This window comes from Drosophila bipectinata, chromosome 4, assembly GCF_030179905.1.
Source record: "Drosophila bipectinata strain 14024-0381.07 chromosome 4, DbipHiC1v2, whole genome shotgun sequence".
Taxonomy (NCBI): domain Eukaryota; kingdom Metazoa; phylum Arthropoda; class Insecta; order Diptera; family Drosophilidae; genus Drosophila; species Drosophila bipectinata.
In genome coordinates this window covers 12348758-12373706 of record NC_091740.1, presented here as the reverse complement: position 1 = coordinate 12373706, position 24949 = coordinate 12348758, and the positions used below count along the sequence as shown (strand labels likewise).

At 37.2% G+C, this 24949-nt stretch overlaps 1 protein-coding gene and 1 long non-coding RNA gene across 4 annotated transcripts in view; one reads left to right on the top strand and one right to left on the bottom strand.

Annotated features, from left to right (window-relative positions):
• The window catches only part of LOC122322090 (fibulin-1), a 608226-nt gene that overhangs the window by 206126 nt on the left and 377151 nt on the right, over positions 1-24949 (top strand). For all 3 annotated transcript variants that reach the window (XM_070282405.1, XM_043213493.2, XM_070282404.1), the window contains exons 4-5: positions 345-578; positions 634-716. In XM_070282405.1, coding sequence (XP_070138506.1) covers positions 345-578; positions 634-716 — 317 coding nt within the window. The remainder of the gene's footprint in view (positions 1-344; positions 579-633; positions 717-24949) is intronic.
• LOC122322091 (uncharacterized) lies at positions 12670-13436 on the bottom strand. Its single transcript, XR_006246426.2, has 3 exons — positions 13364-13436; positions 13231-13295; positions 12670-13115 (listed from the first exon to the last, which is right to left on the bottom strand). It is a non-coding gene; the product is annotated as an uncharacterized lncRNA (long non-coding RNA).

The following is a 24949-nucleotide window of genomic DNA, read 5'->3' as shown; positions in this document are numbered from 1 at the left end:
AATCGGAAATGGTTTTTGGTAGAAATGTCAACTTTGGTATTTTTGACGAAATAAGTTTAAGAATTTTTTTTAGAATTTTTATTATAATAAATGGGTTATATTATCATATTCTCATAAGGATCGGCAACTATATCCGATGTTTGCGATATATATCCGGTTTCAACTGCAAGGGTATATCATCTTCGGCGCTGAAGTTAGCTTTCCTTTCTTGTTTTAATTTGAATTGGTATACATATGTACATGTAAAAAATTATACAAAAAAAATTATAAAAACAATGATGATCAACGCTATCGACTTTAGTTATAAAATAAAAATAAAATTATATTATTTTTAATTTTAATAGAAAAAGAGATTTGCAATGAGTGCAATAATAATAAGCAATCGAATCGGATAAAGAAAAAATGCGAAGATGGCTATGTATTTCAAAACGGCAGTTGTACAGATATTGATGAATGCTCTAAGAACACAACATACAGCTGCAGTGGCATGCACCAGGAATGCGTAAACTCGTTGGGTAATTACTCATGCCAATGCCTATCGGGCTTTAAATTAGATTCCACATTAAACGAATGCATTGGTAAGTCAACTTTTTATTGCTTTGTCTATGTTGTAATCTGTTTATCCTCTTTTAGACATAAATGAGTGTTCCATCAACAACCATAATTGCCTGCCAACTCAAAGATGTGATAACACAATTGGGTCGTATATATGCACGGTAGCTAAGTATTATACATTATTCTTTAAAAAAATAAAATTTTAAAATTGGTTTTCTGAACTTAAACGAAAAATGCTTGCTCTAGGACTATGAATCGTTAAAACGGTTTTGGCCCTATTGCCAAGCACTAAGCCCCACAAAGCTTCGATTCGTTGTGGGGGAAAAAATGTTTTATTTGATCAAATTGACAAAACATTGATGTTTTAAACATAAAACATGTTTAAGAAAAAAATTTAGCTGAAGTCGGCCTGCCTGACTTTATTATTTCCAGTGCACGTCGTTACAAATTTGAATCTATGTATAAGAAAGGAAAGCAAAGATCGAGAGGAGCAGAAATTAATATACTCTTGCAGCTAAAATCGAATATGTGTATCTCACAAAAACAGAATATACTTAGCCGGTCGTTATGAGAATTTTATTGTAAATTAAATTTATTAGAAAACAATATTTAAAAAAGTCTGAACTTGTTTCTTCAAAAATACTCAAGTTGATATTTTTAGCCTATACCGATAGTTCAGTTATATGGCAGCTGTAGGGTATAGACGGCCGATCCCAATGAAATTGGGTAGGTCGAATCAATTTGCAAAAAATATAATCTGTAGAACGTTCAGTAGAATTTATCTGAATCTGTAGATTTAAATATTCTATCTCAGTTCGATTCAGTTGTATTCGACTTGTCCTTATGAAATTTGGATGTCGTATTAGTGAAAAAAAATGCATAGGAAATCCAAAACCTCTAACACCAATTGTTCAAGCATTGAACACTATTTTATATCGAAATTCTTAAGTTAGAGTTTCAAGGGATCGGATCCATGAAATACGAGTCAAACAGCATGGTTTAAAACCGATCCCCTGCAGCCTAACATAAATAACACAACAATATGTGGTGCGCTTATTGCACTTGAAAAAGGGTCGCATAGCAAGTCAGCGTGCAGTGCGTTGATAAGTAGTTTTAAATAGATTTAATTTTTTCAAGTATCTTACTTATAAGAAAATTTTACAGAATAAAATCAGTTACTAAACGGAATTCATTCGAGTAAGGGGCTCCTCTGAACAGTTTCGAAAAGGAGTTCATTAGAGGAAGACCTATTTATTTAGGGTTCCTCTTAACACCCTTACGTTTTTCCCCCTGTGGTAAGAGACTCAGGTTTTAAACTGGCACCTATAAGTGCCTGTAGAAAAATACAAATTCTCAGCCCAAGGTAGCTAAAAAAAGGCTGCGATCTGGGTAAAAAAGAGCCCAGTTTAAAAACCGTAATCCTCTGTTGTTTCGCCCCAAGAGGTAAGGGACACAGAGAATAAAATTATATAAATGTCAATGAGCATAAAATAAAAAAAAAAAATAATAAAAATGAGTCAAAAAAAAGGGCTCAAGGAGTATTCTCAACCGTATTTTGGGGCTCCTATTAAAATTGGCACCTAAATAGTGGCTACATGTGCATTGACACACTCAGTCCAAGGCAGCTAAGACGGCTGCGAACTGGGCATAAAAGAGCTCAGTGTAAAATCGTAGTCCTCTGTTGTTTCCCCCCAAGGCGTAAGGGACACAGAGGTTGGTAATTGCCATCGAGCAATAAGTGCGATTTTTGTTTAGCGCAGGACTGTCCGAGGCCTTACATCGGAATATTTATGGAAAATCTTTGGGCTGGAATTCAGCCATCGGATATCCAAAGCGATACGGCGCAAGGAGTTGAAAACACAACTTGTTGTGGGAAATCAAAAATGAGATTTCAATTTAAAAAAAAATAAATTTTTCTGGAAATAAACAACACCGGAAATTCATAAATATTAAAAATAATATACGGCGTGTTCGAGGCCAAATATCGAGCAAAAAAAAAAGTCGGGTTCCTGGAAACGAAGACAGCTGAAGTCTTTGGCATTTTTCTGCGGCAGGACCACCGGCGAGTAGAAGAACATCAGCGGCAGAAAAAACTACCAGCTACACCATCAGCAGCATCAAGGGCGGATCCTTTTACATCATCTACAGGAGGAACACGCATCAAAAAAGAAAATTTAACAACTGTATGTTATGATAAAAAATAAAAAATATTTACAATTTAAAAAATAATGATTTAAAAAAATCGATAAAATAGGTATTAATTATCAATAAAATTTTATACAAAAAAATTAAAATTTTAAAAGAAATTAGCCCTCAGTAAAACAAAAATTTTTAAATTACAGTTTACTAAAAAATCAAACAAAAAATAAATATTTCAAAGTAAATCTAAATGAAAAAAAAAATATACTAAGGTACTTTTGTGGCCCCTTGCAGGATGTTCAAACATTAGGTTGAACATAACAAATGAAAGCTTAAATATTTTAAAATATTTAAAATTCCAATTAAATAATTCTTTCAAAAATTATTAAAAGAAAAAAAATGTATTAAAAAAATACAAGAAAAAAAATAGACATTTATACCAGAGGTCGGCACGGCCCTATCTCGGGGGCATAGGAAATTTCTCTGCCCGAGCTCTGCCACACACACACAGTATACATGTGTGAAACGTCATGCACACAGCCTACTTTCTGCTATTCTTTACTAACACTAATGCGGTAAAATCATATCAATGTATTGGGGTGCCGATCCCTGATTTATACAGTCCACTAAAAACTATAATCGAAGAAAAGGTTAAAGAAACATAAAATTTATTCAAAAAATATTAATCAAACACACATCAAATTCAAAATTTCTTTTTGTGGCCCTTTCCAGAAAGTTCAAGTATTGAACACTATTTTATATAGAAATTCTTAAGTTAGAGTTTCAAGGGATCGGACCCATGAAATACGAGCCAAACGGCATGGTTTAAGGATGTAGTCTCATGTGTGAGGTTGAAAAATCAATTTTTTTTTTTTTTATATTTTGATAGTATTGTTTATTATGAATGTACTGTTAAAGTTTCAAATAAAAATATCAAATAATGACAGAGATACAGCCCATAATCGGGAGCGCGCCTACACCGAAAAGTATAAGTTTCTCGGTAGCGTCTAAACTTTAAACGCGTTTTTCTCGAAACGACATTTTTGTGTGCGGCGCAGGTGATTCACAAAATTCTATGGTACCGATATAGCTGAAATTTGGATATGTTGTTTTAAAAAGTAACACCTCTGTCCCGTACTAGAATCATTTATTTTTAATGATTAGTTTTTTTTTTATCATTAATTTAAGATAAATTTTTTACATTTTTTAAAATTTTTTTTTGAGTTCGCCATTTTGTTGTTTATTAATGAAAATATTTCATTCTAGTACGGGACAGAGCCATAAGCTTACAAAACAACAATCTATTCTAATTTTTTGTTTCGGATGACTCTAGCAGTCGAAATCACCTGCGCCAGGGACCTACCTTTTTTTTTTATATGCATACTTTGGCATGCTATAAATTGTATTAAACTACACAAGAATAAATGAAACAAAATATTTTCAAATAGTTTATGATGCTTATAAAAACATATTTGAAAATTGAAACGATCGCATTATTTTTTATTACAAAAAAAATTTTTTTAAATACCCTCTAAAAAGTAGGCCGGCACATGAGACTACATCCTTAAAAACGATCCCCTGCAGCCTAACATAAATAACACAAAAATATGTGGTGCGCTTATCGCACTTGAGAAAGGGTCGCATAGCAGGCCAGCGTGCAATGCATTCATAAGTAGTTTTAAATGGATTTAAGTTTTTCATGTATCTTACTTATAGGAGAATTGTACAGAATAAAATCAGTTTCTAAACGGAATTCATTGGAGTAAGGGGCTCCTCTTAACACCAATGTTATGGCATTTGCAGTCAATCAGTTATTTGGCAGCTGTAGTATACAGTCGGACGATCTCGGCCGATCCTACATATAAGGGAAGAAAGAATGTGTGCAATTTGTTTCAAGCCGATAGCTTTAAAACTGAGAAAATAGTTCGCGTAGAAACAGACAGACAGACGGACAGACAGACGGACATGCTCATATCAACTCAGGAGGTGATCCTGATCAAGAATATATATACTTTATAGGGTCGGAGATGTCTCCTTCACTGCGTTGCACACTTTTGGACAAAATTATAATACCCTCTGCAAGGGTATAATGAATTACTGTTCGTTAGTCTCGCTAAGACTCGAGAACGGATTTATCTTATCTTTGTCTTGAAATGTTCGTGAAATGGCTCGACCGATTTTCGTTAAATTTGATGTACATACCCGTTAGGCTTGAGAATAGCCCTGACAGTCGCAAAAATACGCAAAGAGGAAATCTCTAGGACCCAATTCGGCGAGAAAATTAAAGAAAGAAATGAAAGTGCGTTTGTGAGCATGGTGCAGTTAGATCAATCACAATCGCAAGGAGCATAAGATGAACGTAATCAACAAATCTCATTGCAAACAAATCTCATAAATTTTTACAAATACACTTTACGGGTGGCGAGGACTCCACACGTGCACTCGCCAATCGTGTGGATGCACTCATTTCATAACTCAATTCTCCTTTCACCAGGCGTATCGGCCGCCAGCTGGACAATTATTTAAATCTCACATGGAAAAGCTACAAATTGACAATCCCGCTAAACATCAAAATGCTTCTGGATACATCCGCTGAAATTTTTCCAAAACAGCTGTTAGACATTGGCGATTGGTACATGAAATTAAATGGTACATAAAAATACTGGATTTATAAAATTAAATACGGACGTCTGCCAAATCATCAACTCGCTAAATACTCCCACCGATCACATATTTTGGAAATATTTCGGCGTTTTGATAAAGTTGCTGCCATTGTCAAAAGTCAGGTAGCTCCCACGATTCTTTTCATCACAAGGCACGCGAATTATTGAAGCACCATATTAATCAAAACTCGCCGTTGGCAAGGATTCCACCAGTAAACTTACCCCCAGAGATAAAAACATCTACGGCCGACTATATCCTATAGTTTTCATATAACTGAAAGATAAAAAATGACCCAACTTTCGTGTTTTTGAAGATAGAACCTTTCAACTTTAAACAGATTATATTTTTTCATTATTGATTTGTTCTACGAAATTTCATAAAAATCGATTTCATAAACGATCGGCCAACTTTATATCCGGTATTTGAGATTTATATGTGATCTTAACTGCAAGGGTATATCAACTTCGGCTCCGCCCGAAAATTACTTTCCTTTCTTGTTTACATAAAGATCAATTAAAGTCATATGATAATAAGGACTTTATAATCGCTGCAAGCATTGTAAAAAATGAAAACGTTGTGAACGATAAGCTTTTGCAAGAAGCGGTACTATCAGGATCAGATACAAAACTAATGTTTTGTACCGATGGTACCGCTCTCTCCAGAGCCTTTTCCCTTTCAACCCCAGAGGATCCTTAGCACCCCACGCTGGAGGTCTCTATCGAAACTATTTCTGGTATCGATCAGATGTCTCTATGAGTGGCAAATAAGATTCGCTGCTTTCGTAAAGCTGATTTTCAGAAATTTAATAGCCTTATTGATACATACGATTGGTCCGATAGTCTGGCATGCACTGATCTTAACGTCACTTGAGAAAAATTTTACGGTACTTAAAATACATTTTTTGACTCCTGTGTGCCATGGAAATATCCGTCCGCTTCAACAAATCCTCCTTGGTATACAAGGTGCCTCACTAACCTAAAAAATATTAAAAATAGGCTCTAACTAAAATACAAAAAAACCTGCAGTAGTATTGATTTTTCAAGATATCTGCTAGCTCGGTCAAATTTTACCGTGCATATCCGTGCGGTCAATTTTATATTGACCGCTGCCGGATACAATTTACTCAGGATCCAAATCAGTTTTATAATTTTGTAAACACTTAGCGTCAACACGTATCTTTTTCACCCCTGCTTACGTTTGAAAATTCCTCTGCGACCTCTGATCGACCATTGCCGATCTATTCGTAGAATTTTTTTAAACAACTTATTCTCCGCCTAATTTGACAGATCAGCCCTAAGCATATAACATTCAAGCAGCAAATCTTATTTTCTGTTCGTTTTTTTACAACTTATTATTTGGTCTTTTAAGGGTAAAACGCATTTATTCGCCAGGCTTCGACGGAGTACCAGGCTGCGTGCTAAAATACTGCCCCAGGGCTCTGTGGAAACCTCTTCTAAGACTTTGCAATTTATCTTTGGAAACCTCGATTTTTCCCCCTAAGTGGAAGGAATCTTACATAATTCCCCTACATAAAAAAGGGAAAAAGTCCGATGCTCGGCAATTCCAAAGTTAATTGAAAAATTAATTACCCCTCATTTGCAACACCTTTGCTCTTCGATTATCTCTCCCTGTCAGCATGGCTTTATTAAGCGTCGCTCCACCACCACAAATTTACTGAAGTTGGCAATTTAATTCAATTTAATTAATTTAATTGTAAGTTGTAATTTACACAGACTTCAAAAAAGCATTTGATTCAGTTAATCACTCACTCTTGTTGACTAAACTGAATATGCTGGGTTTTCCTAAAGACCTCTTAACGTGGATCTCCAGCTACCTAGATGGAAGAAAACAAAGAGTCTTATTTTAAAACATACAGTCCCGTCTGGTCCGTGCTACATCCGGCGTCCCTCAAGGAAGTCATCTTGGCCCGTTATTATTTACGCTTTTTATAAACGACTTGCCCCCTGCTTTAACGAACTCTCTAGTTCTTATGTATGCAGATGATGTAAAGCTTTGTCTTCAGTACAAATCCATCTCTGTCCAATGCAGTCTTCAGTCTGACCTTGATAACTTTCAAAAATGGTGTTTACACAGTAGCAGACTTTTACTTAGAAACTTACCTAGCTTAAGGGGTTAAATACCTTTTTTATTTTCGAAAAATCGAAAATTTTTGTATTGCTTTATCTTTAAGAACAACTCCTTGAGAACATTTTCATAGAGATTGGAGCAGTAGAACAAAAGTTACAGCGCTCCTAACCGCGCGCCTCATTGCGGCCTTGAACTGAACTTGAAACTTTAAACGCGAATATCTCGAAATGGTGTTTCTTGAAAAATGACTTTGCGGTGACATGGATTGGCGGAAAACTACTGAACCGATTTACTTCAAATTTTTTTTTAAATGTTCATAGTGAAATTCTTCTGTGCTTGAACGATCGACTTTTCACGCACAAACTTTTTTTTCGCCGAAATGAATTTTTTAGTGAAATTTCTAGAGACCAAAAAGTTCATTTTTTAGCATAAAACGTTCCCGTATGCATAAAAAAACAAAAAATTTTAAAACCGATCGTTCAAGCACAAGGAATTACACTAAACTAATGAAATTTTTTTTACTTTTATGGTTTTAGTTGACCTGTTCGAGCTGGGGAACTGTCACCGCAAGGCTCTAAAAAAAAAAGCCCCTAAGGGAAACAGCCACCCCTTAAAAACAATTTAATATTTTTCCACGAAATTTAGCACAAACATTGTTACTAAAGTGTACTATCAAAAAATTAAAACATCCGTGTAATTAAATAATTGCTACATACCTAAAAAAAAAATCCAAACTTTCTTCTTTTTCTTCGACAAAGAAGGTACATATATAACCCCTTAACAAATCGTAGGACAATGCTCGGTGTAGTTTTTCTGCATAACCTTATTAACGGGGATGTAGATAGCCAGCATTTACTAACACGTTTAAAAATTAACATTCCTAATAGAATTACTCGAAACTCTGTTCCTTAGCCATTGTAGTTTTAACTGCATGACCCTTTTAGGGTATTATGTTTGAACTACAATGGTCTTTACACTATTACATCTCTTTCCGTTCCTTCTAATTTAAAATATAAAATTTTAAATTTCCTTACTAACTCTTAGCTTAACAAATTTCAAATAGCTTAATATGTACTAACAAATCGTTTCTCGGGCGCCCCTCGGTCAAATTCATGTGTGATTTCCAGCATAGGCAAAGAAATTACAATATAATTTCAATTACAAATACAATTTTTCGTTAATTCCCTTATCTCCTCAATCGTGTTAATCCGAATGAATTTGGTTATTGGACTGTCAAAAATTTTTAACTGCATGAACTTTGTTCTTATTTTTGTGTCTGCCAATATGGTCAACTTGAAGCGATAAATTTGTATATGGTACCCTTCCTGAGGGTAATACCCTTGGTACCCTAATATGGTACCCTTCCTTTTTCCAAAAGTGTGCATCGCAGTGAAGGAGACATCTCCGACCCTATAAAGTGTATATATTCTTGATCAGGATCACCTCCTGAATTGATATGAGCATGTCCGTCTGTCTGTCCGTCTGTCGGACGGACGCTCTAACTTTAAAAGCACCGGTTCGATAGGATATAGTCGACTTATATACTGCGCGCAAAGGAAAGAATGGTGTTTGCAAAGTTTCAAGCTTTAAAACTAAGAGACTAGTTTGCGTAAAAACAGACAGACGGACGGACGGACAGACGGACATGCTCATAACAACTCATAACAATGATAATGGGCAGTATTGGCGAATCAGGGTCCGAACATTTCCGGACTTGATTTCTCAAAATCTGTGGGAGCGATTTTTTTAATGGGACTGGTACCATTCGAAGGGGCTAAAAATTAGATTTCTCGTGGTATACCGTGCGTAATGGCACATCCTCTTTAAAAAAAAGGTAAACATACATGATGGCGGCTGCCGTGTTGGGCAGCGTGCAAACTAGAGGTCCAGAAACATCGATGTTTGCAGACATCGATGTTTTTCGATGTTTTTAAAAAAACATCGATAAAACATCGGTGTTTTCAAAAATAATTTTATATTAAAAAATATAATTAAAAAGTCTTTACAGAATTTATATTTAAACGAAAAAAAAATAACAAATTTATTCAAGTAACATATTTAGAGAAATTAATAAAATAAAAACAAAAATTCAGTCCATAGAGATCGGATAAGTCACTTATTAAAGATATAGTAATTCTTATTGATAAACATTAGCTGGTCAACAACTTCGGACTTCAACCGGGTACGGCGATCCGAAATTATTTGGCCTGCTTTGTTAAAGGCTTTCTCTGATTCACACGACGTGGCTGGAATACAAAAGAATTTTTTTTTAGCTCCTTGAAGGGCTGCATGTTGTTTGAACACAGCTAGAATTAGAATAATTTATTTTAAAATAATCATAATACACAATTTCTATATTTACCATCCAAAAATTTAAGGGATCGCAAGTTTCTGGCTCGTTCCCGCTTTCTACGTGTTGCCTGAGCAATATAATTGCGTCAGAACGCGTAGTCGTTGTTCTTGAACTTATTTTGAGTTGAAGATTTGTAAAAAAAACTCGAAGTTGGATTGGGTGGTGTAGGCGCTATCGACGCTGATGTGGATGGTTCTTGAGTCAAATTTTTAAAAACATTGTGAAGCTCGTCTTCTAATGCTCGATATGCTTGATCGGCATTATTTGTTCGTTGGAAGCCCTGTTTTTTAAACCTGGGGTCAATTAATGTTGCCATCCTAGGAACGGTGCGCGTTTCATAGTGCCCAAAACGATCATTATAGCGTTCACTTAAAAAGTTGAATGCCAGAATGGCTTCTGGGCTTTTAAAGCTATCTTTATAAGAAAACACTTGTGATTGCATTTCGCAGACAATTGGAATTACGAGGGACATAGTGGGGTACTTCCCGCCCGATATTAATTTTGTGGCTTTCTCGAACGTACGAAGCAATGAACAAAGTTCCTCCAGGACACCAATTTCCTCGGCAGAGAAAGGTGCCGGAGCCTTTGCAGTTCCTAACAATGCGATTGAGAGTGCCTCATTAGTCTGCAAAATTCGTTCCATCATTTGGAAGGCACTGTTCCACCTAATTGGTACCTCTTGAATTAATCCAAGGGGGGGTGTCACCATTTGAGCGTCCTTAAATTTCGCCATGGCAGTCAAACTTCGCTTCATAAATGCGACAACAGTCTTGCACTTGGTAAGAATGGGCCGAATAATCTCCAATTTGAGAATTTCTTGAACTAGCAAATTTATCGTGTGCGCAAAACATGGAAAATGTTTAATTTGAAAATGTTCGCATGCCTTCTTCATTGTAGCGTCGTTATCTGTAACTATAGTTACAACTTTATGTAGAAGTTTCCACTCATTTAGTACTTGCCGAATAGTGTCAGCGATATTCATTGCTGAGTGATTTGTGGGCGTCAAAAGACTCGCCGTCGACAAGACCGCTGTAATTAGCTGAAACTGTTTGTTTACATAGTGGCACGTAACCGTTATGAAAGCTTTATTAGCACGGGAAGTCCATCCATCCGTGGTTATTGCAACGTACTGGACACCTTCGAGCTCACATTCCAGATCCTTTCTTAAATCTTTATATATCTTAGGTAGCATTACTTCTCTGAAAAAGGTTCTGCTCGGCATTTTATATTTAGGGTCCATGTGCTGCATTAAATTACGGAATGAACGTCCCGTGCTATCATGAGCATTACATACAGTATGTCAAGAAACTGTTTACACATTGAAAAAAAATCATAATTTTTGACTTTGCATGCAAAAAAAACGCCTTTGTTTGTGTTTTTTCAATATTTTTTTAATGTAGAACTATTATTAACTAAATTTAACATAAGAATGTACAAAAATTAAAACGATATAACGAAACAAAAAATTATAATTCAATAATATATGAGTTTACACATCTTTGACACTGTCAAGAAACTCTTTACACAAGGTACTTAAGCTACAGATTAATGAATATATTTAACAACTTATACTATCTTAATCTAATTTTAATATTTAGTATGACCCCCCTTAGCTTCAACTACTAGCCTAGTGCGATTTTTCATCGAATTTATCAGCTTTTGTAGGTCATATTCTAGTGGAATTTTATGCCACTCTTCCAGTACTGCTGCTTTTAAGGCGGCGCGGTTTGTGGGCTGCCTTTTGGCCACTTTCTTTTTAAGATAAACCCACAAATTTTCAATGGGGTTCATGTCGGGGCTCTGAGGAGGTGTATCTATGACCTTTTGGCAATTATAAAGGAGCCATGTGCGCACAGTGAGCTCCTTATGTTTGGGGTCGTTGTCTTGATAGAATTTAAACTTTGGCTTGTTATCGACAATAAAGCCAAATTTTTCTGCACTTTGCCTCAAATTTTGTTTGAGAATGGAGAGATATTGCTCAGCATTCATTGTATTTTCAATAAACGCAAGCTGTCCCACTCCCTTGCTGCTAATACATCCCCAAATCATCACCGACAATTTGCCAAATTTGACCGTCGGTATGATGTTGTGCTGATGTAAAGCTGTTAACGGCTTGCGCCATACTCTAGTTGGTCCATCATTATAGTACAGCATAATTTTGGTTTCGTCACAGAATATGACGTCATCCCAATAATTTTCCGGCTTAATATTCATGTCAACAGCAAAAGTTAAGCGCTTTTCAATATTCACTTGTGAAAGCAGAGGCTTCTTACGCGCAACCCTCGAAGTGTATTTGTTTCGCAGAATTAGTTGGCGGACGGTTTCATGTGAAACGACCGTGCCACACTCTTCTTCCAACTCCTTGGCAAGGGTTCTGGTCGAAATTTGGGGGTTTTGACTGACCTTACGCATTATAAGGCGTTCTGCCCGCTTGTCAATCTTTTTGTTTCGACCACTTGCACACTTTGCTTCCAATCTGTCTTCATTTTTCGCTCGATTTAAAACATTATAAATTGTTTTTCGGGATACCTGAAACATCTCCACAAGTTCAGCTACTGTTTTTCCCATTTGGTGATTATAATATATCAATTGGGTAACTTGAAAAGTCAATCTAGCTCCGGGCATGTTGAAGAAGTTTAAAATTAGCTTTTTGGCACGTTTGCAGAAAAAATTTGAAGTCAAATGAAAGGGAATGCAAACATAGCGCATGGTAAAGAAGCATAGCAAACGGAAAAGTACCGTTTTTTCATCGAATAGAACAAAACAGAATCAAAAACTAAAGTGTGTAAATAGTTTCTTGACAGTGTCAAAGATGTGTAAACTCATATATTATTGAATTATAATTTTTTGTTTCGTTATATCGTTTTAATTTTTGTACATTCTTATGTTAAATTTAGTTAATAATAGTTCTACATTAAAAAAATATTGAAAAAACACAAACAAAGGCGTTTTTTTTGCATGCAAAGTCAAAAATTATGATTTTTTTTCAATTACAGTTACAGTAAACAGTTTCTTGACATACTGTATTTGTCCATTGTTTTTTTCTTTTGGGACTCTGGCGGATACTCTATATTTCGTTGCATGAAACTATCTAGACTTGGAGACTGACCATCTATTTCTAAAACACTATAGTTTGGATGTATACGTTTGAGGTGGTCCATTAAGTTAGTTGTGTTTCCTGCCGTTTTTAACGTTTTCCCACAGTGAATGCAGGTGGCCTTAGTCTTGTCCTCGGTTTTCTTAAAGTGCTGCCACACACATGATGTTTCTCGCTTTCTTTTAGGCGACGGACCTTCAATATTTTCCTTCGTTGTACCTATATTATAAAAAATGAACAGATGAGAATTGGCCGCCACACGTGGGACATATGTACGCAATCAACTACATTGCTTGTAGTTCGCCATGTACTGCGCAGTTTTTAATTTACTTACGGTTCAAGAACTTATCCATTGTTGAAACTGAATCAGCGTCGCGCCTACACCACCAATATCACTTTCTATAAGTATAAGTAAATAATTAAACATTATTATTAACAAAATAAGTAAAATGTTACAAAATACGAACCTTAAGCGTGCTTTTCTTCTTCGAATTTTTTGAAATAGTGATGGTTCTCAAAACATCGATGGTCAAAAAAAACAATCGATGTTTTTTAGAAATTTAAAAACATCGATGCATCGATGTTTTCATCGATTTTTCTGCACCTCTAGTGCAAACACGGAAAAATGATAATGGCCAGTATTGGCAAACCAGGTCCCGAAAATTTCGGGACTTGATTTCTAAAAATCTGTGGGAAGGATTTTAATGGCACTGGTACCATTCGAATGGGCTAAAAATTAGCTTTCTCGTGGTATACCGTGCATAATGGCGCATCCTCTTTAAGGGGTTATATACAGTTGTACCGCGCAAAAATATGGATTTTTATCGATTTTTTTTTGACACCATAGAAAATATATATGAAAAATGTTTAACCCACGTTGTTTAGTACATGTTTCTGGGTACTTAATTAAATTTTTTCATAAACAAATATTACATAACAAAAATGTTATAGCCGAATTCCCGGATCGTCTTTTTTCGATGGTGTCTTGCGGTGGACAAGATTTCTCGAAAACGGTTCATCCGAAATCCAAAATTCAAAAAAGTTTAGTTAGTATATTGTATTGTCTAGTCCGTGAACGAGGGATTTTTAAAAATTTTGATTAAAAAAAAAATGGCGACGTTTTTAACAAAAAATGTACTTTTTCAAGGTATAAAAAATTGAAAATCCCTCGTTCATGGACTAGCTAATATCATAATAAATAAGTGGTCGAAATTTGGTGTTGATCGGATTAGTAGTTTTTTAGTAATCGTGTCCACCGCAAAGGTAATTTCCCAAAAACAAGATTCTGAGATAATCGCGTTTCAAGTTTGTTCAAGTTTTATATGCAGATAGTGCGCTATAAATAGCTACAGCTTCGGTTCTAATGCTCCGATCGTTATGAATTTTTGTGAGAGTATTCCCAATAGAATATACTTAAAGAATATGCAATAAAAAAAAAAAATAGATTTTTTCATATATCACAACTGTATATAACCCCTTAAAAAAAGCTAGGGGGGCATTCAAATTCCATAACGGCTAGCGCCGTGTTTGGCAGCGCAGAAATATGTGATGCTGTTAATGGCCAGTGTTGGTGAATCAGGGTCTGAAATTTTCGGGACTTGATTTCTTTAAATCTGTGGGAGCGATTTAAATAAAAGTTGTCTTATAATGTTCTGTATAAAATAAGCTTTTCAACGGTATACCGTGCATAATGGCGCATCCTCTGTGAAGGACTTAATAAGTCTAACAGAGCCATATAGTATTTTTAAACTAGTTCAATGAACTTTTTGCGGACTGGTTCCGGTTCACTGGTTGGCGCTCCTCTTATTAGTTCAAATTATATGGGAAACTGTAATTCGATTTTCTCAAAATCTGTGGGAACGATTTGTATGATTTTTGGTCCATATATACTTGAAAAGGTCCTACATCGACTCCACTACCGTTCATATTGGCGCATCCTCTTGGAGCTTCACAATTTGAAAAACAATTTTTTGGGGTCATTTTTGTATGGGCTGTTAGCCGGGTTGGTCCACTTTTAGTCGATTTGCTCCAAAACGTAGGGAACGATTTTAATGAAATTTTCAGGGCATATTCTCAAAAGAATGGGCTATAAGCTGGTGTATCGCGCTTATTGGCGCATTCTCTTATTTCTGTGATAATGCTCAATACAGTGTAAGGGCAATTTTTCAACCCCATTTTTAAGGTACTTAAAGAGTGAAGAACCCGCTCAAAGTAAGAAAAAACAATAGTTTATTCAATTCTTAACAATTCTAGTGTTAATTGATTAAATTTAGTGGCTAAATACGGAAATAATTGAAAAACAAAATATTTGTTGCTGTGTTCCAATTCCACCGTTCCACTTCGACGCTAACTGAGCGACGCTAATTTGACGTACATGAAATATGTGATGCTGTTAATGGCCAGTGTTGGTGAATCAGGGTCTGAAATTTTCGGGACTTGATTTCTTTAAATCTGTGGGAGCGATTTAAATAAAAGTTGTCTTATATTTATAATTTATAATTTTTTAATTCAAATATAAAAATTGGTTTTGATTTTGATTATAAAAATCAAAGTCTATAGCAAAAGTGCAAAAAGCGAAAGCAGTATAATAAATTTTTTATAAGTATAAATTTGTATTCTACACACTAATAAAAATAAGAAAAAATTAGCCTTACAAAAGAATTTTTTTTTTTAAATTCGTAAATATTTTGGGTTTTTAGCGCATTCACTTTTGCATTGTCTTCAACATGAATGAAATCGAATATCGTGCCGTCAAAAGATTTCTGTTTTTAAAAGAGAAATCAAACGACGATATTAAAAAGGAGTTCAACAAAGTTTATAAGGATTTAGCTACATCGTTTTCAACAATAAAATATTGGGCTGCTGAATTTAAACGCGGGTGGACAAGCATTTTTGACGATGATCGCCCGGGTCGTCCCAGAGAGGAGACAACACCAGAAATTTTGGATAACGTCCATGGAATAATATTGGATGATCGCTTGTACATTGCGAAGGAGAGTTTGGCATTGCTTAACGCATACAAAAACAAATTTTTTCGTCGTTTTGTGACTGTTGACGAAACCTGGGTTCATCATGATACACCAGAGAGTAAGGAACAGTCAAAGCAATAGATTTCAACTGGAGAAACAACACCGAAAAAGGCAAAGATCGGTTTGTCGGCCAACAAGGTGATGGCAACGGTTTTCTGGGATGCCCGTGGTGTAATTCATGTGGATTATTTGGAAAAAGGCAGAACAATTACGGGGAAATACTATTTCAATCTCTTGGAACGATTTGGTTCGGAGCTGAAGAAAAAAAGACCGCACATGGCGAAGAAAAAAGTCTTGTTTCACCAGGACAATGCTCCCGCTCACAAGAGCGTTGTCGCCATGTCGAAATTGTGTGAATTACACTACGAAATTCGACCACATCCACCCTATTCTCGAGAATACGGCGTTAGTTATCTGGTAAGATCGTTAAAAAGTAAACTTATTAATATTGACGAGAATCTTTAGGGGCTTTGACAAAGAATCAGCTTATAAGCGAAAACAAGGGTGACACAATAGAAGATTCTTCTGAGGCCTATGAAGAGAAAAAGAAAGAGACCGCACCAGAAGAGACTTTAATGCTGTGGGTCAAAAGACAGAGTTGGAAAATAAAAGATAAAAAAAAAGGAATTACACAAAATAACAAGAAAGGAAAGCTATCTTCGGAAGGAGCCGAAGTTGAAATACCCTTGCAGTTAAAATCTGATAAAGTTTGCCGATCCTCATGTAAATATCATAATATAACAAATTTATTACAATACAAAATCTAAAAAAAAACCCAAGCTTGTATCTTCAAGAACACCAAAGTTGGTATTTTTACCAAATACCATTTCCGATCGTTCAGTTTTATGCCAGCTATAAAATATAGTCTCCCGATCGTTATGCAATTTTGGTAGGTAGGATCAACTAACTAAAATAAAATCTGTACGAATTTTCAACTTTCTGTCTTAAAAAACACGAAATTTGGGTCATTTTCGATTTTTTAGTTCTATGGCAGCTATAGGATATAGTCGGCCAATCCTTATGGATAATCTTGGGAATAAATATTTCATCCATGGAGCTTACTCATTTCTTTTCTTTTTCTTTTATAGTTCTGTTATATTGTTTTTAATAAAAAGGCTACGTATTTTTTGGACTTATTGATGTTATCTCTTTCGGCTTAAATTGGTTCGTCATATGTACCGGCTATATTTTCTCTATTTAATTCTTTTTGCGGTAGAGGAGAAGTGTCACCCGTTTTCAATTTTTTAGCCAATGTAGAAGTTGCATGCAACAACAGTGGCATGGAATCTTCAGTTTTACCTACCAGATCAGATGCCGATTTTCGCTTTAACCTTGATTCTGCCTCAGTGTATGTCAAGCGTTTGCGACCAAGCTTTTCGCGTGGAATATCATTTTTAAGAAACTCAATTTTTAAAGATGCGAGCCATTGCGCATGCTTTCCCCTTAAAACGGTATTCGGTAACGAGCATTCTGTTGCATTTTGGCATAGTGTTAATGAATCCAAAGAACACCCTGAGTTTTTGTTTTATTATGATTTGCTGGACATCACTAAAGTCAATATTTTACGGAACGTTATTTTTCAAACGAAACGTTGTCGCTTGTCCAATATTTTACGAATCGTTATTTTTCAAACGAAACGTTGTCGCTTGTTCATTCTCAATGGGTAGCCGAGGGAGGACATACTTTGATGCTGAGCAAGGTCTGACCGTGGGAGCGTAGACAGAGATGGCGATGTAGTTTGTCGAAATACAAAAACTACTAGAAGGAATAGGGCCATCGCGAGGGCAGCTAAAGACGTGCCACCGAAACGGACGGAACTTGCTGCGCGAGAACTGTAACGAACAACGTTGAGCTGGTGGTCACGCAAACTGTTTGTCCCGCACGCGTTGAATTCCGGCTATATCTTGTCGGCAAATGTCGTGGTGCTCTTTAGAGGACACAGATTACGGGTGCTCACTTGTATCTTTAATAATTAAAATTTGTCGCGTGCGAACAAGTAACGATTCAAAATCGGCCGGAAAAGAGATAACATGAAAATCGGACAGACGGATGAGAAAAAGGAAATAGAACTTCTCGCTAGACATACCGCGCCCCTAGATGTGAACGGGGGTGTTATTAGCCCTCCCTACCATGGCCAATGGTCTTCCGATAAAACAAAGCATTAGGCCCCTTTTAATATTTTGAACCTACGACGGCTTTTGGGTCAGCATGGAGTTAAAGAGGGTTATTTACTCAAACATTATAATATGGGTTTATTTATATAATAAAAGTAAAGATAGAATATACATTTGAACGGCTTATAAAATATTCTAAAATAAAAGGTTATCTTAATAAAACTTGGGAGAAAGGTTATACAAAAAAATTAGATACAAGTGTTTAATTAGTGATTTTGTTATTCTTTTCATTTTTAATTTACTTCAATTCAATATTTAACTTTGTTATTGTTTTTATTTCAAATTAATTCAATATATATTTTTTTTTTAATGATTCTACATTTTTCCATTTGTTAGCGGTAATGCTGTAAATTCTGGTAATCAAATGTAAAAAGAATTGACACAAAAGAAAAATCTCGGCAAACACACAAGCAACCAAAATTTTGCGCACACAAAAACTAACTTTTTTTTTTTTAGTCCTTTTTTACCTGATTTCTTCCCCTACTCCCTACTAATAAATTATTTTACAATTTCTTACGCAAGTTTTTCTTTGTTTCTTTCTTTACATTTTCTTTACCGTTAATTTTTTACTTCTTAAAATTTTAATTATTTACTCATTTATAGTTCTTCATTATTTTAGAGATTTTTTTAAAAGAATATTCATTATTTAAAGCAGTGGTGGGTAAAACTAACACATATTTAAAATTTGAGTGTGTGCGTAGCAGAGAAAAGCAATGAGAGCAGAGAATTCACTGAGCGAAAAAAACGTTTTTTTTTATTTCATTTTTCGTTAATTCAAAAGTTTGAATGGGCACTAAAATTGAGTAATTTATTTTAAAAACAGCTTTGCTAGCAACATTTCTTAAACAAATGAAAAACTACGCTTCCTTATTTATATTCTCCATGAAGAAAACTTTTTCCAACCCAATTTCTGAGAACATTTTTCTAAGTGGAAAATTTTTGATTTTTAGTTTGGGTTGTCAAATGAATCAAAATGAGAGCAAATGAGAGAGCTTCTAAAAAAAATTTGAGAGTGCTCACACTGTCAGTGTGCCGGCAGCGCTGCGGCAGAATTTCCTACCCTATACTCGCGTGCTATGTAAAATGAGAGTTTGCCCACCACTGATTTAAAGATTATATTTTTCCTGTTTTTCTTAAATTCTCGAGGTTTTTACACTAAATTATTATTTGCTGCTAACTGTAAAGTGAGTGTTTTTCCATTATTTCTTCATTTCTTCATTATTTCATTGGTTGGGACACTTTTAAATAAATAAAATAAAAGAATCTTCGATTTCCCGACAAAGATTTGGGTTTTCTTGGGACTTAAATCCCTTTAGATTTCCATGTGGTTTTGGGGGGAGTTTTCCCCTCTTCCCCGCACCGGACTTATATAACCGACGAACCGTACGGAGACCGCGCCGAAGATAAACTGAGCTTGGAGCGGGGATCAATTTTGCTCTGCTCGCTTTTGTCTCCACGGCAGAGGTAAAGGTAAATTATTCTTATCCTACCTGAGATAAGAATAAAAAAATGTTTGTGCGAGAGCATATTCATTTGCTTTGCTCTACACCCATTCGGACTTACCCCTAGGGGTCTTGGAAAACAATATGTAATGGGGCCAGAATCTGGCCAAAAACGCATCCTCTGTCCACTGTTCCACAATATAAAGCCTCGTCTCTCGCACAAAAAAAGAAGTGACACGGATCGGGACAAGATCGGATCCAACCTAGGGTGACCAGATAGCTGAGGTGGGAAATACGGACACCGCCGTTTTGTCGTATCCACCCCACCCCCCCCCCCCCCCCCCCCCCCCCACCCGTTATATTGAAATTATACTTTGCATATTCTTTCATTACTTCAAGATTTTTTATTTTAAGGAAAGAGGTTCAGCAATTGAGCAATCAGCAAGCTTGTTGTCCCTATCGAGTGTCAGGTTAGATTTTCCTTTACCGAATTTCGAATACCGAACTTCCAGGATCTGCAACAACAAGTACACTTTTTTTTACAATAAAGCTCTCAACTAATCTAATCGTTATTAGCGTTTATAAAACATCCAGAATACTTACGAGTTGGTTGTTTTGTTACAGATTGACTGATTGAGAATAAAAAAGTCAGCTGTTACAGAAATACACAAAGCAACGCTAAAAGCAATGTACATATGTACGCGACAGTATGCATACATACATAGCAAACCGAACAACCAGACGCAATCGTACCATATTTCTAGGGAATTTTACCGTTAACGCGTGCTAAACTAATTGCGCGTTCTCTACGTCAGCTGCGAGCGCGGGCGCTTTCGAATGTTTAAGTCTAGAAACTCCTTTCGGAAAAATTGCAGGTGCAACCTGTTTTTTCGTTAAAAACGCGAAAAATACGGACATTTTACAAAAAAATACGGACGAACGGACACAGAGCTGAAAATACGGACATGTCCGTATTAATACGGACGCCTGGTCACCCTAATCCAACCTCTCTATTTCTTCTATGGCAGCTTAGGACCTTTCTTTTCACGCAACCCTTCAGGTCAAAGTACGGTCTCGAAAAGAAAGCATGGAGCGTCTAGCAATGGCCTCCAGCCGGGGCTAGAGCTGGGATTCGTGGAAGACTTAACGTTAACGCAAATGCAGTCTGGCAGATTCCCGATAAATTAGGGAATAATGTTGCCACTTGCAGCAGCTACCCCCCGCTAGGTGGCACTAGTACCCCATGAACCTGTAGTTCTACGCTCTCTTACAACACCCCCCCGCCAAGATCAGATTTGGTGGTGAACCCAACAAGGCTGATCCCGCCATAATTACTGGCGCAAATCTTTTGCATGATAGCGTCCGACAAATTTACCTTGGAGATCCTCGATCTCATAATAAGAGTTCCCCAACTTCTGACGCACTCGTGCCTTTATAAATGCTGGTCCTAACTTTGCGTTGTAGCCGGTTTGAAAGCTGTTTTGCTTAAAGTTACGGCGCAATATTTCTTGGCCATTAGAAAAGTTCACTTCTCGCGATCTCAGATTATAACGCTCTCTGTTTTTGCTATCCTGTTGTTATGAAAGTTTCTTTGCCTTGCCTTGAGCCAATTCCAGCGATTCAATCTAGTAAAAGATATCCCTCTATCCTGCAATACTTCAAGTGATCTTAGCAAGGCATATGTCCCACCTGACGTTACCATATGCTGGCCAAATACCATATAGTAGGGTGACGTACCAATAGCCGAATGTGTAGCTGACCTTAAAGCACAACAAATGCTGCTTAAGTTTGCGTCCCAGTCTCTTTGACTGATGTCTACATAAAAACGTATTGCAGTAATTATGGATCGGTTAACGCGTTCTGACGCATTTGCTTGTGGCGAATGAATAGCAGTCAGCTTGTGAGAAATTCTATGCTCCCTCAAAAGCTTCTGAAACCGTTTCGATCTGAACTGTGAGCCGTTGTCAGATATAATTGTCTCCGGAACTCCGCAAAGATGAAACAATTCTTCTTTTAAATATTTTATTATGACCGACGCTTCCAGCTTCTTTACGGCCTTAACGAATACAAATTTCGAAAAGTGGTTCGCTTTAGAGTCTTGTGAACTCCGCCGTGAGATGCAAGTGGATGATCATGCGCGTTCTTCAAAACCTCGCCTACCAGCTGAACGGGTACCCAAAGCTTCCAAATGTACACGTCGTGGAGCGGTTCACCTGTTGCGTGTTCTGAGCGCCTATGTACTAAACCATCCACAACCTTTAATTCTGGGAATTTCGAGCAATTGGCTCTTAGACTGTCTATCAGACCAATATACTCAGGACTACGGAAATGTTCGGAGGAAGTATCCACTAACAAGCCATTAGAGGCATCTATTCTCGCTAATTCGTCCTCGTTTAGCCTCGAGAGTGAATCAGGAACAACATTCAGTGACCCCTTCCGATGCTCAATCGTAAATCTAAAAGCCTGCAACTTAAGGGCCCACCTTGCTAACCGCGAATGCAAATCCGTCTGGTTCATCAACCACTTGAGCGATGCGTGATCTGTAACAATGGTGAACTCGTGGCCTTCTACATACGGACGAAAGCGCTTCACGCTTATGATCGCCGCAAGACACTCTTGCTCAGTTACAGAGTAATTCCTCTGGGCTTTAATGAGCTTTTTGGATACATATGCGATTGGGTACTCATCACCATCCTCTGTCTTTTGGATCAAAACGCCTCCTACCCCGCTTTTACTTGCGTCGCAATGAATATTAAAAGGCTTGTTGAAATCTTGACTTCTAAGGACTGGCGCTGAACATAATCTAAGCTTTAGTTCCTCAAAAGCCTCTCTTCCCTCATCCGTCATACTAAACTTTCTCTATGCTTTTAATAAATCGTTCAACGGAGCCGCGATTGTAGCAAAATTTTCAATAAACTTTCTATACCAGCCAGCCATACCTAAAAAACTTCTCAGACTCCTAAGAGTTTTTGGCAATGGAAACTTTTGAATCGCAGCCACTTTATCTGGGTCCGGGCGTATAACACCTTCCCCAATTAAATGACCCAAATACTTGGCCTGTTGCACGCAGAAATGACTTTTCTTAACATTAATAGTCAAGCCTGCTTTTCGGATACAATCTGCAACTGTCTCAAGTATTTCCATATGCGCTTCAAAGCTTTCGGAAACTATAAGGAGATCATCGAGATAGATGAAGACCTCATTTCGTAAGGCTGCTGGGATAACCTTATCCATCAGACGTGACATCGTTTAGCCCGCATTGCAGAGTCCAAACGGCATCACCTTGAATTGGTAAAGTAGGGATCGTGAAGGCTGTTTTATCCCTAGACGCTTGATCTAATGGTATCTGCCAAAATGCGTCCTTGAGGTCTAGACTACTAAGAAAATTAGCTTTAGGCAACCGACTAAGGATGCCGTGAATTTGTGGCAACGGGTATGCGTCTTTAACAGACTTCTTCTCTGATCATCAGAAATCTCGTGGGCGCTCAGCTCCGATATCTGAATCTCTTGAGGTAATAGGTAAAAAAGGTTCCAAAAGTCTATGCCTAAATAGAGATCCTGCTTTTCGGATACAATCTGCAACTGTCTCAAGTATTTCCATATGCGCTTCAAAGCTTTCGAAAACTATAAGGAGATCATCGAGATAGATGAAGACCCCATTTCGTAAGGCTGCTGGGATAACCTTATCCATCAGACGTGACATCGTTTGGCCCGCATTGCAGAGTCCTTGAGGTCTAGACTACTAATGAAATTAGCTTTGGGCAACCGACTAAGGATGCAGTCAATTTGTGGCAACGGGTATGCGTCCTTAACAGACACCGCGTTCACTTTGCGACTGTCTAGACAAAGCCAAACCTTTCCGGGCTTTTGAACCAGGACCCCCGGTGATGACCAGGCGCTGTCGGATTCCTCAATTACCCCTAGCTGTAGCATTCGATCTACTTCTGCACAGAGTAATTTTTCTACTGCTGGAGAGACAGGAAAATGCCTCTGCTTATGCCATCTCCAACATCAATCTGATGCGACAGTAGGCTTATTTTACCTAGCCCCGATACTTCAAACGATGGAAACTTGCCTACCACCTTTTGCAGACTTCTTCTCTGATCATCAGAAATCTCGTGGGCGCTCAGCTCCGATATCTGAATCTCTTGAGGTAATAGGTCAAAAAGGTTCCAAAAGTCTATGCCTAAATAGACTAAATAGACTTAGTAATCCTAAAATTTTTAATATTTTTGCTCGTACCACTATTAATAAACTTATTCACAGTAGAAATTCTCTGGTGCCAACCTTCCGAAGTGGACTCAGTTGGTTCAAGGATATCCTTCTCAGGGATACTCTCCTTGATATCTATACTTCCTGATTCTCCGTGTTCGTTCCTTGTGCCTTCCGAACAGTCCGCGAACGAACAACTTGGGTGTTCTGTTGTATGTTTGGCAACACCTTTGGCAAGATGGTTTGTAGGCATTTTGAGCACCACAACCATAACAGAAAACTTTTCGTGTCGCTGTGCAGTCCTGGTACCTATGTCCTTCTTTTCTGCAGTTCCAGCAGATTAAGGATATGGCCTCCACAGTTCCTTCCGGCTCATCGAAAAATTCTGACTCGGTTGGGTCAGGAGAATCTTCCAGGAGCTCAGACACGTGGCTCTTGAATGACGGTCCCTTTTTGTAGACCTGTTCTCTCTTAAGCTCTTCCAGAAAACACTCCCGCTTTCTACAAATTTCGCGAAGCCGTGACATTGAATTAATAGAGATATTTAAGATCTCGTGCCTTATTTCGGGTCTTAAATTTCGCCGAAGGATTTCTATTAACTCCCTTTCCCCCATTTGATCCTCTCAACTATCTGTCAGTTGGACCACCGCATCATAAAAAGAGTCGAAAGTTTCTCTTTCTTTCTGTTTACGATCCCTGATCATTTCTTGGATGTCTACTTCAGTTCTCGTATCCCTGAACTGACGGCGGAGAGCAGTACACAAATCGTCCCATCTCACAGTCCGAACAGATTTATGGTACCGCCAGAAGAAATCATCGGCTTTCCCTTCAAACAGCGCGCTTGCATTTCCACAGAGGATATCGAAATTTCCGCCAAGTGTCTGGCAAGTCAAAGCCTAAACTCTGTAAATAAAATTATCTACGCTTATTCCACCCTCGGCACCACTAATACGCAACTTCCACCCATTCATTATATGAGAGACCTTATCGGGTGGATTTGGAAGGTCAGAAAGGTTTGACCTGAGTGAATAGTTTGGGTTAACCGGCTCCTGTATCTCACTAGGTTACCCGCATCTACACGTAGCAGATAATCAAACGACGGACTTGCGTTGGCTACACCTTGACGTGGAGCTTCTTGGCTCCAGCCTGACAAATTCGAAAGAATTAAGAGGGAAATTTTCTCTGTCAACTGTGTA